Source organism: Crocuta crocuta, unplaced genomic scaffold (genome assembly GCF_008692635.1).
Source record: "Crocuta crocuta isolate KB4526 unplaced genomic scaffold, BGI_CrCroc_1.0 scaffold131, whole genome shotgun sequence".
In the NCBI taxonomy this organism is placed as follows: Eukaryota; Metazoa; Chordata; class Mammalia; order Carnivora; family Hyaenidae; genus Crocuta; species Crocuta crocuta.
The window spans coordinates 10,031,932-10,044,559 of NW_027528977.1; the positions used below are offsets into that span (position 1 = coordinate 10,031,932).

Here is a 12,628-nt window from a genome sequence, read left to right on the forward strand (position 1 = left end):
ACATTTCTGTAGTGACCAGATGATGTGTCTGTTAATTTTTACTTCCCAGGCCATGGTAATGATGACACTGCTTGATTCTGAATCTTTGGATTTTTCTTCTTTAGATTCATATCATCCCTTTTTCATTAACATGTTACTTCTTCAGGCATAATGCAGTATCTTGATTAGGCCACAGCTTCTTTAAAGTTATATTCATATTATGCGTCCCTGTTCACCTTGATTAGATTTGGGTATTCTAATCAAGTTTTATTTGCTTATTTTGCTTATTATTTTCATATTCCGTTTATAACTCACTTTACCCCTATGTTCAGATTGCCATCTCAGAGGTGTAAGTTTAGAAATTAAAAATGACTTATTGATGGGTACCTGGGTGGCTCAGTCAGTTTAGCATCTGACTTTGGCTTAGGCCATGATCTCACAGTATATGAGTTTGAGCCCATCAGGCTCTCTGCTGTCAGCGTGGAGCCTGCTTCAGATCTTCTGTCCCCCTCTCTCTCTGCCCCTCCCCTGCTGGTTCTCTCTCTCTCTCTCTCTCTCTCTCTCCCTTCCCTCCTCTCAAAATAAATAAACTTAAAAAAAATGATTTATTGAAATGAAGACATTCTTGGGATTCTGTGTTGAAATGATTGTAGGAATATTATTTGAGTAAACACTATAACAATAGTGGTTAGAACATGGATTTTGGAAACAAATCCCAGTTCCGCTTTTGACCCACTCCGTAACTTTGGGCAAATTATTTAACCTGTCAAAGTTTCACTTTCCTCATTCCTAAAATAGTAATTTCTGCCTCACAAGGTTCTTATGAGGATTAAAGGAGATAATGCATTTTAAAGTGTTTTGCATAGGCTTGGCACATAATAGGTATATAATAATTAAAAAAAAAAATAACACTGAGAAAGGTAAAGATATGCTAGCCTAAGGTAGAGGTACAGGTATCTTTTAACTGATTGCCTTGATTGCTTATGAAGCTCAAGTTTAGTTAACTACAGTCATTCTAAGACAGTAAAATCTATTAAATGGACACTAGGTGTCAGTATTTACTTAAAAAAAATTTTTTTTTTTTAAATAATCAGTGTTTCATCATTACTGAGTTCAAACACTCAAGTGACTATTGCTGTTATATTTTAGTCCTTTTGACAGTTTTGTTTAACCCTCATTTTTCATGATGAGTGCATTACTGATCATTGTACAGCTTTATCTTTCCTTTGAATGAAATTTCATCTCAGCTATTTGTTTTTGAGTATATTTTGTCATTTTTCTGAGTGGTACAGAGATGCCTAACTTGTTTAGGTTATTTATATCCTGTTAGGAGCCCCTGAAAATTACAGCCAGTAGCTTTATATCTATTGGAAGAAGTCTTAAAGCTCAGGTACTTCTTCAAAAGTTTCCCTAAGGCAGCTCTGCTCTTAGGGAAGTTTCTGTGCTCTTCTGTGCACCTACATTTAATGAGTTGACATTTGTATCAACTTTACTATTAATCATAGAAAATAATTTTTTTTATCTAGTCCCTATTTGTTACATTTCTTTCTTTCTTTTTTTGGGGGGGGTTTAAAATTTTCTTTATTGTTTATTCATTTTTAAGAGAGAAAGAGTGTGAACAGGGCAGAGGCAGAGAAAGAGGGAGACACAGAATCCGAAGCAGGCTCCAGGCTGTGAGCTGTCAGCACAGAGCCCATTGTGGGGCTTGAACCCACAAATTGTTAGATTATGACCTGACCCAAAGTCCAAAGCTTAATCGACTGAGCCACCCAGGTGCCCCATATTTGCTACATTTCTTAAAAGATATCCCTGTTGCCAGATACTAAAACTATTGTGGCAGATTTGTAGCAAAAGGAATCTATAACCTTCCCTTTGGGATGTTCTGTTTTATGACTTGGTTGTGCTCAGAAAGACTTCTTTTACAGATTTCAGTGTTTTATGCAACTGAACATGTCCATTGAAAACTGAGCTTCTCTCTATATTTTCTCTATCCACAAGAGCTCTATAATTGCTTTTTTGATTTTTTTTTTTTTTTTTTTTTAAGTTTACTTATCTATTTTGAGAGAGCCAGTGCAAGCTGGGGAGGGGCAGACAGAGAGGGAGACAAGACAGAGGATTCGAAGCGGGCTCTGCGCGCTAACAGCAGAGAGACCCATGCAGGCCTCAACCTTATGAGCTGTGAGATTATGACCTGTGCCAAAGTCAGATGCTTAACTGACTGAGCCACTCAGATGCTCCTATAATTGCTTTTTTGAAATCATAATTCATTTGACTCACCAATTAATATTTATATGTCTTTCATTTTACAAAGTACATCACATGTATTTTTAAATTCTTAACAATAATGTTCTTTGAGGCAGTGATTAATACCCATTTTAAGATGAGAAAACGGATTGAGATGTGATTTACCCTAGATTACAAAGTGGATGGCCGATCCACTTGTGATTTAAATTCCAGTCTTCTCACTTCACAGGTCCTGCTCTTTTTACTGAAACTTATGTAAAATGTTTTATTCTTACTGCTAATTGCTGATTAATAGTGTTGAGCAATTAATTTTTTTTAATAGAAGACAAACCAGCTCATCTGTGACTGTATATTTAGGATGTTATATATTTCTTTGCAGTCTTCCCAAGGGCTGTTTGTTGAAGAAACTTCTGAAGAAGGAAACTCTGTACCTGCCTCACAAAGGTAAGTTTATATGTTGTTACAGGTCTGAATTCTCTGATGGTGCCAGAATAAGAGAGATGAACCACATTAGTGAGACTGTATAGGGAAGAGCTTGCCAGTGATCTTTTAGCTCCTTTAAAAACACAAGCTAAGAGAGATCATTATCGTCCAGTTCTCAAATATGTAGCTCATAGAAGTCTAGAATATTAGAGTAGAAGAGATCTTAAGATTTTTTTTTTTTGGTCTAGTCCAGCCATCTTGGCTCATATCCCATTTACCACATTCCTGAATAGTGTTAACATCCTGCTACTCTTTTAACTATTCTAGCTTCCTATGCCAAATTTGAAGGCTCTAGATTTTTTAAGTCCTTCTAGACCTCCTGTCCTCTTTCTTTATTCTCTTTCCTTATGCTTATTTTATCTGCATATTCAAATTGTATACATCTTTTAAGGCTATTCTTAAGACATATTTTTTATTAATATTATTCAGCTAACAGAGAACATGTATCACCCTCACCTCCTGTCCTTTGCCACTTTTAATCTGATTGTATCTCATTTTTTCCCCTTAAATTGCTGTATTTGCATTACTTCCTCAGTTATTCTTGCTGATTGATTGATGAAGTTACCTTCTTAAGTCTTCTCACTTTAATAATATATATAGTGGTTGGTTGGTTACAGACTGCATTATTAACTGGATCAGGTTTTCAGTTACTTTTCCCTTTTATCTGGTAGTTGACCTTTGGGGATTACTCAGGAGTAAGTGTGTTGAGTGACCTTCATCTCTCATGTGGAAGTTGAGACACTATTACCATTTGTCCTAATTTGGTGGTGGTTCTTAGGCTTTTGGTTAAGTTGATAGTACTAGTTATTTCTTCCTGAGTTGAAGAGTAATGATTTTGGTTTGATTCTCCTGCTTTTAAGACAATTTTGGAAGTGGCCTGCTCCAGTTAAAACCTGTGCTTCCTGCAGGCCCCTGTGCTTTGTTGTCGTGAGCCTTGTGCAGAGCAGATGTAAGTTTTAATAAATGATTATACGCTTTGTCACCAGGAGAGAGTTGGAATTGCAGTCAATGTGGTTTGACTTCAAATTGATTAGCCCGTTTTATAAATGTCAGCAAATTGTTTTGTGATGGACCCTTTGAATAGAGCCCTAATGTTACGTGCAGAGTAAACTGTGTCTGGCTTGAGTTTATAACAAATGTTACGAGATGTTTTATTTAGAGAGAGAAATCACTTGTGGTTTCCTATTAGAATTTAGTTATTTATCATGAATCAGCGATGGTTAGTCTCTCTTCTCTGTGGTTCTTGGTTGATGTGAGGTTGTATGTTTTTAAGCGTCCTCTTGCATACTTGATCAAAGGATTATAAAGCTCTGTGAAGCATGAGGGGGATAGCTCAGATGCTCAGATCTCTCAGCCATGTGTTCCTTTGTCAGGAGGAGATTACACTCTGAACAAGCAGGGTAAACTAGAAGTTTGATGTGAGTGATTCATCATTATGTTACTTTCAGAAGATAACATTCAGCTTGTATGAGCAGGTTTTTACTATAGGGCAGTTTTGTTTTTGTTTTTGTTTTTGTTTTTTTGCTTAGAAAAAGCCACATCTTGAAATAAAGAGGAAATTTAACTACAAGGTGAAGGAAAAGCTAGTGTGTTGTTCGGAGAATCTCCATATCTTCTCTTATGAGTTTAGAGATCTCTAACCTTCAGAAGGCTGAGATGGAGGCTATAAATAACCATTGACATTCTTATATTGGAGTGGACTTTTTGTCTTTTATGGTGTTCACAATTAGTCCTTACCCTTCAACTTTCCTTTGTACAGATTCCAAAAGGGTGTTCTTTTGATTCAGTGATTTCACTGAATGAAACCAGAGTTGAAAGCATGTTTCTTTTCCTCATTTCTGACCTTGAGTTTTCACTACGAATTCCTTGCTCCACTGTTGTGCTTTTGTGGTATTGGATGGCAGGTATGGATTTACCTGTGGCTTTGTAAATGACTCACCATTGCTTTTGGCCCTGTGTTCTAATTTATTTTACTGGGATTCACTTGGGGTTTGGTTCTTTTTCAGCATTGCTGCTTTGACTAGTAAGAGAAGCTCAGTCCTAATGCCACAAAGTTCTGCAGAGGAAGTCACTGTGTGTCCTGGTAAGCACTTCACTGATTTTACTGAATTTCTGATCTATAGCTCTCTACCTTTTTGTGCCAATTAACTTTTCTGACTTTTCAACCCACTCTCAGGAGGTTTATGTGTGATTGATGTATGCTTGTCTATCTCCTCCGCATACATATACATGCACACATATGCATACATATACATACACACCCACTTTTTAAATGGACATTAGCTCTGATTCTTAATCTTCACTTAGAGCTATTTTAGTTTTGAAATTAATATGGCTCTTTTGTCCACTTGTTTGCTTACCAGCCTCATCAGAGATGGCAGCAAAGCATCAGGAATAGCATTTAATTGTACATTGAGAGGCAAGAAGACTTTATATTTTGGTTTATGGGTTCTCCAAATTGAGCTGTCCTCAAATCTGCCTGTCATTAAACAGATTTTCTCAGAGCCTTTTGCTAGTTTTATATTGCCATTCACTCCTTATTGCAGGGAGTCCAGAAATTGAATTTTGTGAACAGTTCTGTCATTGACTTATTTTTTATCTCAGATAAGACATTTAACCTATTAAGCACTGTACTTTGCTTTTTGTTATTGTAGAGATGAAAAGACATGGATACCTTATTTTAGGGACAAGAAATATTCATTCAAGGTTGTGCGTGAATAGATTTTGATGTATAAAGTCATTTTTTTGCTTTAATTATAACAAACTTTTAAAAGAATTCTTTTCTGCTAATGGGATTTTATTTATTTTAATTGAAATATAGCTGACACAATGTTACACTGGTTTCAGGTGTACAACTTGTGATTTGACAGATTTGTACATTATGCTATGGTCACCACAAGCATAGTTACCATCTGTCACCCTGGAACACTTTCCCTGGAACACAGGGAATAGTGCCGTACCGGTTATTCATTCCATAACTGGAAACCTGTATCTCCTACTCCCTTTCATCCATTTTGCTCATCACCTACCTTGATCTACGAAATAATTTTAAATGAACTAAGATTCCCATTATCTTAGGGAACTCTTGAATTGAATCATTGTATAAAATGAAGAGTTACTTTGTGATAATGAGCTACTACTTTTTAAGGAATTTGTTTTAGCTTATATTTCTTTTTTTGCTTTTCTTAAAACTGGGGTCCATTACATTTATCAGTAACCTCATTCATGTGAGATTGAGGGACTTCCTATCAATGTTTAAACTCTTTGGGCAGTAAATGTTGCACACATGTTACCATAGGTCATACCTGGTTTTCCCTTAGGTCTCATATAACCTTTAAACTCTTTGGGCAGTAAATGTTGCACACATGTTACCAATAGGTCATACCTAGTTTTCCCTTAGGTCTCATATAACCTCTCAGGATCAGAGAGACACATAGTTTCTAATTTTGGTTTCTTTCAACTTTTTTTTCTTTAGAGACTTAAACTTAGTTTACACATTATTCTGGGAAATACCTATAAACATTTGGCAGCATAGTGTAAAGGCCTTTCTTATTTTTAAAGCTTAATTATCTTGTTTTTTATTGAAATTGGTTTTTTTTTTCATTCATATAAAATGTATTTGGATTGCTGCCTAGTGATACCCACTAAGAGACCCCACAATCAAGTGCTCTGATTTTGGCAGGACTACTCAGGGATGCTCTGCTCTCTCTGTGAAAAGAAAACTTTACCCCTTCTCTGTCTTGGATTGCTGATTTATGCCATCCCGTTGGATGTATGTGTGTGTATCTCCTCCACATATGTATGTGTACATATACATACACACCCACTCAGTATATTTAGGATGATGGCATGTGATGTCACTCTGGGACCTTGCAGGAAGAACCTTGTAAATACAGTAATTTTGAAAGCCCTAGTTAATGAGAGGGAAAAGCACGCCCTTTAGTACTGAGCTTAGATAACTTTTATGATCATGACTTGCTGTCATTAGCTCGCTAATTAAGTCCAACTGTTTGCTGACATAAACCACTTCTAAATGAGATTGCAAAAGGTTTCCATAATATTACTGTTCCTTTTGCTACGAAAGTACAACTACTTCTCCATGGAGCCAGACTCCTGAATCTCTTTGTAAATATATAGCTTAGAAGCTGTGCAACTAAGTTTTCTGGAAATTTTGAGTTTTGGATGTTTTCTAAAGGATGAAATACAGATTGAGTGTAGTAGTCCATCTTACGTATTTTGTGTTGTCCTGTATTTCTGAAAATTCCAGGGACCTGATATTCGAAATTATCACATCTTTTTAGAGTTACTCACTTTGTTGAAGAAGCCTATGCCTTATGCCTATATTGTGTATGCTCCTGGTATTGTTTATTTCTAAGGAGCTAATGCGGTCTTGTCTTTAGAGTTGAATATTTCAACGATCCACAGAAAGCTTAATTAAAGACTTTTTATTATTACAGTAGTGCAAACAATGAGTAGCTTTGATTTTTTTTTTAATATTTTTATTTATTTCTAGGAGAGAGAGAGAGAGACAGCGTGAGTAGGAGAGGGTCAGAGAGAGAGAGAGATACAGACTCTGAAATAGGCTCCAGGCTCTGAGCTGACAGTCAGCTCAGAGCCCGACGCGGGGCTCAAACCCACGAACCGCGAGATCATGACCTAAGCGAAAGTCGGACGCTTAACCGACTAAGCCACCCAGGCGCCCCGAGTAGCTTTGATTTTTTAACAGACTATCTTTTTTGGTACGATATCTCAGGGAAACTTGGCAAAAGAGTTTCTCTTTTTTTTTTGTTTTGTTTTGTTTTGTTTTTATTAAACAATTTATGAACTGGGCAGCATCTCCTCTGGCAAGTAGAGGGAGGTTCCAACAAAGAAGACTTTGAAGTTTATGCACTATAAGCCTTTTTCCATCAAGGTGGTAAAATCTGTGTGTGCGCATGTGTATTCATTTTTCAAAAAAATTTTAAGGTATAGAAATACAGTTAACAGTAGAAAAATATTTAGTCCCTCTTTGATGATTGAAAAGAAAACCTCAGTATCTTATAGGTACTTTATTTGCCCAATATTGGCCATTCATTGTACTTATGAAGAACAGAAGTATCAGTTAGTTAGATGATACTAACTATATACAGATGATACTGTATGTACGGTACAGATACCGTACATACAGTATAGATAAGAGAGAACTTACTGGATTTGTATTTGTATTCTGGGACAAGTTTCTTTTCCAGATTTGTTGTCCTTTTTTGACATAGAGTTACTGTTCTTTTGTTATATTAAGTGATAAGTGTTCCAACCAGAGGTCGGCAGACTTTTCTGTAAAAGGCTAGACAGATATTTTAAGCTTTGTGGGATAAACTACTCATCTCTGCCACTGAAACTACTCAGCGCTACCATTTTAGCACAAAAGCAACCATAAAATAAAAAGAAGAATGTATGTGACTGTGTTCCAATAAAACTTTATTTACAAAAACAGGAAACTGGCTGGTTTTGGCCCATAGCTATATATTGCTGACTCCTGAACTAACCTGGGAGGTATCCCATCTTATATTTATATCTCCATATTGCTTATAGCCTATGTGGTACCTGGAACTTGTTATTCATAAATATTTGCTGAGTTAATGTTGAACAAATAGATGCTCCCTAAAGAATATATTAAAGAAAGGCATATTTTTGTCTGGAATGTCTTTTCTGTGTTTGCTCCCAGTTTTTGTCTTCTCTAGTCATCCTTTTAACCTTAGAACTAACTTCGGCAGTTTTTTTGTTTTCAATCAAAATAAATATATTTTAATAACAGAACTATGCTGAAAAGAAGCCAGATGGATTAACTGATGAATGGATAAAGAAATTGTGATACATCCATATAGTAGAATACCACTACTCAGCAGTAAGAAGGAATGAACTACTGATATGTAACAATATGAGTGCTTTTGAAACACATTATACTAAATGAAAGAAATCAGACACAAAAGATGGCACACTGTAGGATTTCATTTATGTGACCTTCTAGAAAAGGGAAAACTATAGGATTGTAAATTAGATTGGTCATTGAGGGAGCCACACAGTGGGGAATTCACTGCACATGGGTACAGGAGAACTTTTTGGGTGCTTACAAATGTTTTATATCTTGATTTTGGTGGTTACATGGTATAAATAATACCATGTGTAAATTGTATACATTCGTCAAAACTCATTAAACTCTATACGGATAATTGGTGAATTCTGTTGTATGTAATTTGTACCTCACTAAAGCTTTAAGAAGAAACAAACTAGATCTATATTACCACTCAGTATTATACCCTAAGCTTAAGGGTGTTTTTTTTTTTTTAACTATGGAAATTAATGACTTTTTAACTTTTTAAATTACAGAGACACCACTAAGTTCTTCTGAAACTTTTGACCTTGAAAAAGAAGTCTCTCTAGGCAGCAGAGAGATCCTGGATGAAGTAAGAATAATAATGGCAGATAAGGAGGTGAATATTCTGTATAATTTTTCTTAGTGTTTTCTTTCTCCTGGTAGTCCTCTCTCTGATGTAACATTGACTTGGCTGGGAAGATTAGGTGCCAGAAGATTGTAGTTATGGGGATACTTATGTCAGAGTAAGATTCTTACACTTCAGTTCACTATTTTTAAATAGGAGTAGTTACCATTTCTTGATTTCTTAATATGCTTTATTATTTTCTATTATAGATGGGGAAACAGAGGCTTAGAATGTTTAAGTCATTTGCTCATATTCAAAATGCTAATAATGGTAAAACTAGAATTAGAACACTGGTTTATCTCCAAAATCTGGGATATTTTCTGTTAAATTACTGATAAGTAACAGAAATGAACAATCTTAGAAGAAACCACTGTATTTATGATGTAACTTTCAGCCCTCATTTCTAGACGTGATCAGAAGTGCAAAGTCAGGGGGTACCTGGATGGGTCAGTCAGCTAGGTGTCTCTGACTTGTGATTTTGGCTCAGGTCATGACCTCATGATCGTGAGTTCGATCCCTGCATCAGAGCTCTGCTCTCTTTGTCTCTCTCTCTCAAAATGAATAAGTAAACTTCAAAAAGAAAAAAGAAATACAAAATCAGGATAGCAGCATTAAAAAAAAAATAAATCTTTGTTTGCTATATTACCTTTCCTAACTTCACATATCTGGCATCAACTGTAGAGATGGATGATATAAGTTCATTTTTCTATTATTATTATTATTATTATTATTATTATTTTTTTTTTTTTTAGAGAGAGAGAGNGGCAGAGGGAGACAGAGAGAACCTTAAGCAGTCTTTGTGCTCAGTGTGGAGCATGATATGGCGGTCAGTCCTACAACCCTAGGATCATGACCTGAGCCAAAATTAATAGTTGGGCGCTCAACCAACTGAGCCCTCCAGGTGCCCCACAAGTTCATACTTCTAAGTAAGATTTTCAGTAAATATTTTTCATATTGAGCCTGACAAAGTAATTTACCAAGAATCTTAAAAATTTTAGAATCTTTAAAATCTGTTGTTCTGAAAAGTAGCCTGAGAATTAAACTGATTTTTCTATAGATAAATATTTTGGTTACATTTGTGTATGCTATCTTATCCTGAGCATTAAAAAAAAAGGTTTCTTTCTCTTATTCCTTTTTATAGTCTAGGTTTTTTGAAAACAGTTTTTACAATAGAAGGTAGATCCCTCCCTAGTCTCTGCCATTGCAGGTAACTGGGTAGAAATTCTGCTTTCATGAATCATGCACACTGGTTGGTTCCCTGGAACCTGGTCTGTCACAACTGACAGACCAAGACAAGATTCCCTGATGCTAGCGGTGGTAGGGAAGATGGTGACACTCTGCAACAGAGTGACTGAGGACAGATCCTGCTAGATAATGTCAAAATGGCTTCCCAGGGAGGGACCAGAACCTTGTAAATGGGGATGGAGAACAGAGTGATACTAACATAGTCATTTTAACTACAGAAGAAACCCTACAGTCCTTTTGTTTATCAAGGCTGATTTCTTACCCATCTGTGACTACAAAGGAGACTGTTCTTTGTTTTGGGGCAGAGAGCATGAACCCTGGGACACCTGGTGGCTCAGTTGTCAGGTGTTCAACTTCAGCTCAGGTCATGATCGCGTGGTTCTTGAGTTTGAGCCCTACATCGAACTAATATTCAGAGCCTGGAGCCTGCTTCAGATTCAGTGTCTCCCTCTCTCTGCCCCTCCCCTGTTTGCACTCTGTCTCTCTCAAAAATAAACACTAAAAATTAAAAAACAAAAAACACCACAAACCCTATTTAGGATTTCTACTGTTTGTGTCTGCACTGCTACACATCAAATGGATGGAGTTCTATGGCCTTTCTCACATTGGATGTCCTCTTTTCGGTGTTGCTGTTTGCTGGTGTATATAGATGTCTGTAAAATAGTCTTAGAAATTTCTATTAAAAAATGTTAGACATACTGTAATTTTTAAGTGATTGAGTAATCACCTACTAGTTACAAGTCTCTTATTAGAAAGGTGGAATCTGAACATTTTATGAACACAAAGATAGTATATTGGGTATGGTCTCTTGTTCTTGGAATCTCTGTAGAGGTTCATTTGTCCTAAAATTTCTTTATTGGAAGGTGGTATGGTATAGTGCAAGGAGTTTGAGCATTGGACTTTATTGTTTTATTCGTTTCATATATTTGACAGATATTATAATTTGTGTACTGTATGTCAGTCATTGTTTTAGACTCTTGGGATACCACGACAAAAACAAAAAACAAAAACAGTCCCTTATGGTGGTAAGGGAGGAGATAGACACATAGATAATTATAATGTCGTCTGACAAATGTAATGATAGAGAGATGCCTACGGCTTTAGGGGAACATAGAAGAAGAATGCTTTTTCCCTCCTCATCAGGGAAATACAAATCAAAACCACACTGAGATACCACCTCACACCAGTCAGAGTGGCTAAAATGAGCAAATCAGAGAACTCTAGATGCTGGCGAGGATGTGGAGAAACGGGCACCCTCCTACACTGTTGGTGGGAATGTAAACTGGTACAGCCCCTCTGGAAAACAGTGTGGAGGTTCCTCAGGAAACTAACAATAGAACTCCCCTATGACCCAGCAATAGCACTGCTAGGAATTTACCCAAGGGATACAGAAATGCTGAGGCATAGGAGCACATGTACCCCAATGTTCATAGCAGCACTCTCCACAATAGCTAAAACATGGAAAGAGCCTAAGTGTCCATCCACGGACGAATGGATCAAGAAGATGTGGTTTATCTATACCATGGAATACTACATGGCAATGAGAAACAATGAAATCTGGCCATGTGTAGCAACATGGATGGACCTTGAGGGTGTTATGCTGAGCGAAATAAGTCAGGCAGAGAAGGACAAATACCATATGTTTGCATGTATAGGAGGATTAGGAGGAACTTGATGGAGGAACAAGGGGGAGAAGAAGGGCGGAAATGGTGGGGGGAAAGGGAGAGAGGCAAACCATGAGAGACTCTTGAATGCTGACAAAAACTGAGGACTGATGGATGTGGGGGGGAGGGGGGATGGGCATGGAGGAGGGCACTTTGGGGATGAGCACTGAGTGTTAATGTGGAAACTAATTTGACAATAAACTATTTGTAAGAAAAAAAAAAGAATGCTTTTTTGAATTTCAGTTCTTCATATGTAAAATGGAGACAAAAAAATAACCTATTTTACTGGGTTGCTCTGAAGATTAGATAAAGAATATAAAACACGTAGCAGAGATTTGGCACAAGTAGAAGTATGCATGTGAAATCAGTTATTATTTTACTGCTTTGTAATATATTGTGGCTGTTAGTGATACTAGCTTATTAATGACAGAGAATTGCTCAGCAGTATTTGAGCTATTTGGAATACCATGGCAGAACTGTAATCCTTCTTAATTTGATTTCCTGCAGTGGTCAGTTTCCTTTGGAAATAATATT

General features: G+C 36.6%; 1 protein-coding gene across 7 annotated transcripts in view; it reads left to right on the forward strand.

The window, feature by feature from the left end:
• The window catches only part of UIMC1 (ubiquitin interaction motif containing 1), a 135,963-nt gene that overhangs the window by 83,256 nt on the left and 40,079 nt on the right, over positions 1-12,628 (forward strand). For all 7 annotated transcript variants that reach the window (XM_077757261.1, XM_077757260.1, XM_077757259.1 and 4 more), the window contains 3 exons: positions 2,603-2,667; positions 4,713-4,789; positions 9,073-9,176. In XM_077757261.1, the coding sequence (XP_077613387.1) occupies positions 2,603-2,667; positions 4,713-4,789; positions 9,073-9,176 (246 nt within the window). The remainder of the gene's footprint in view (positions 1-2,602; positions 2,668-4,712; positions 4,790-9,072; positions 9,177-12,628) is intronic.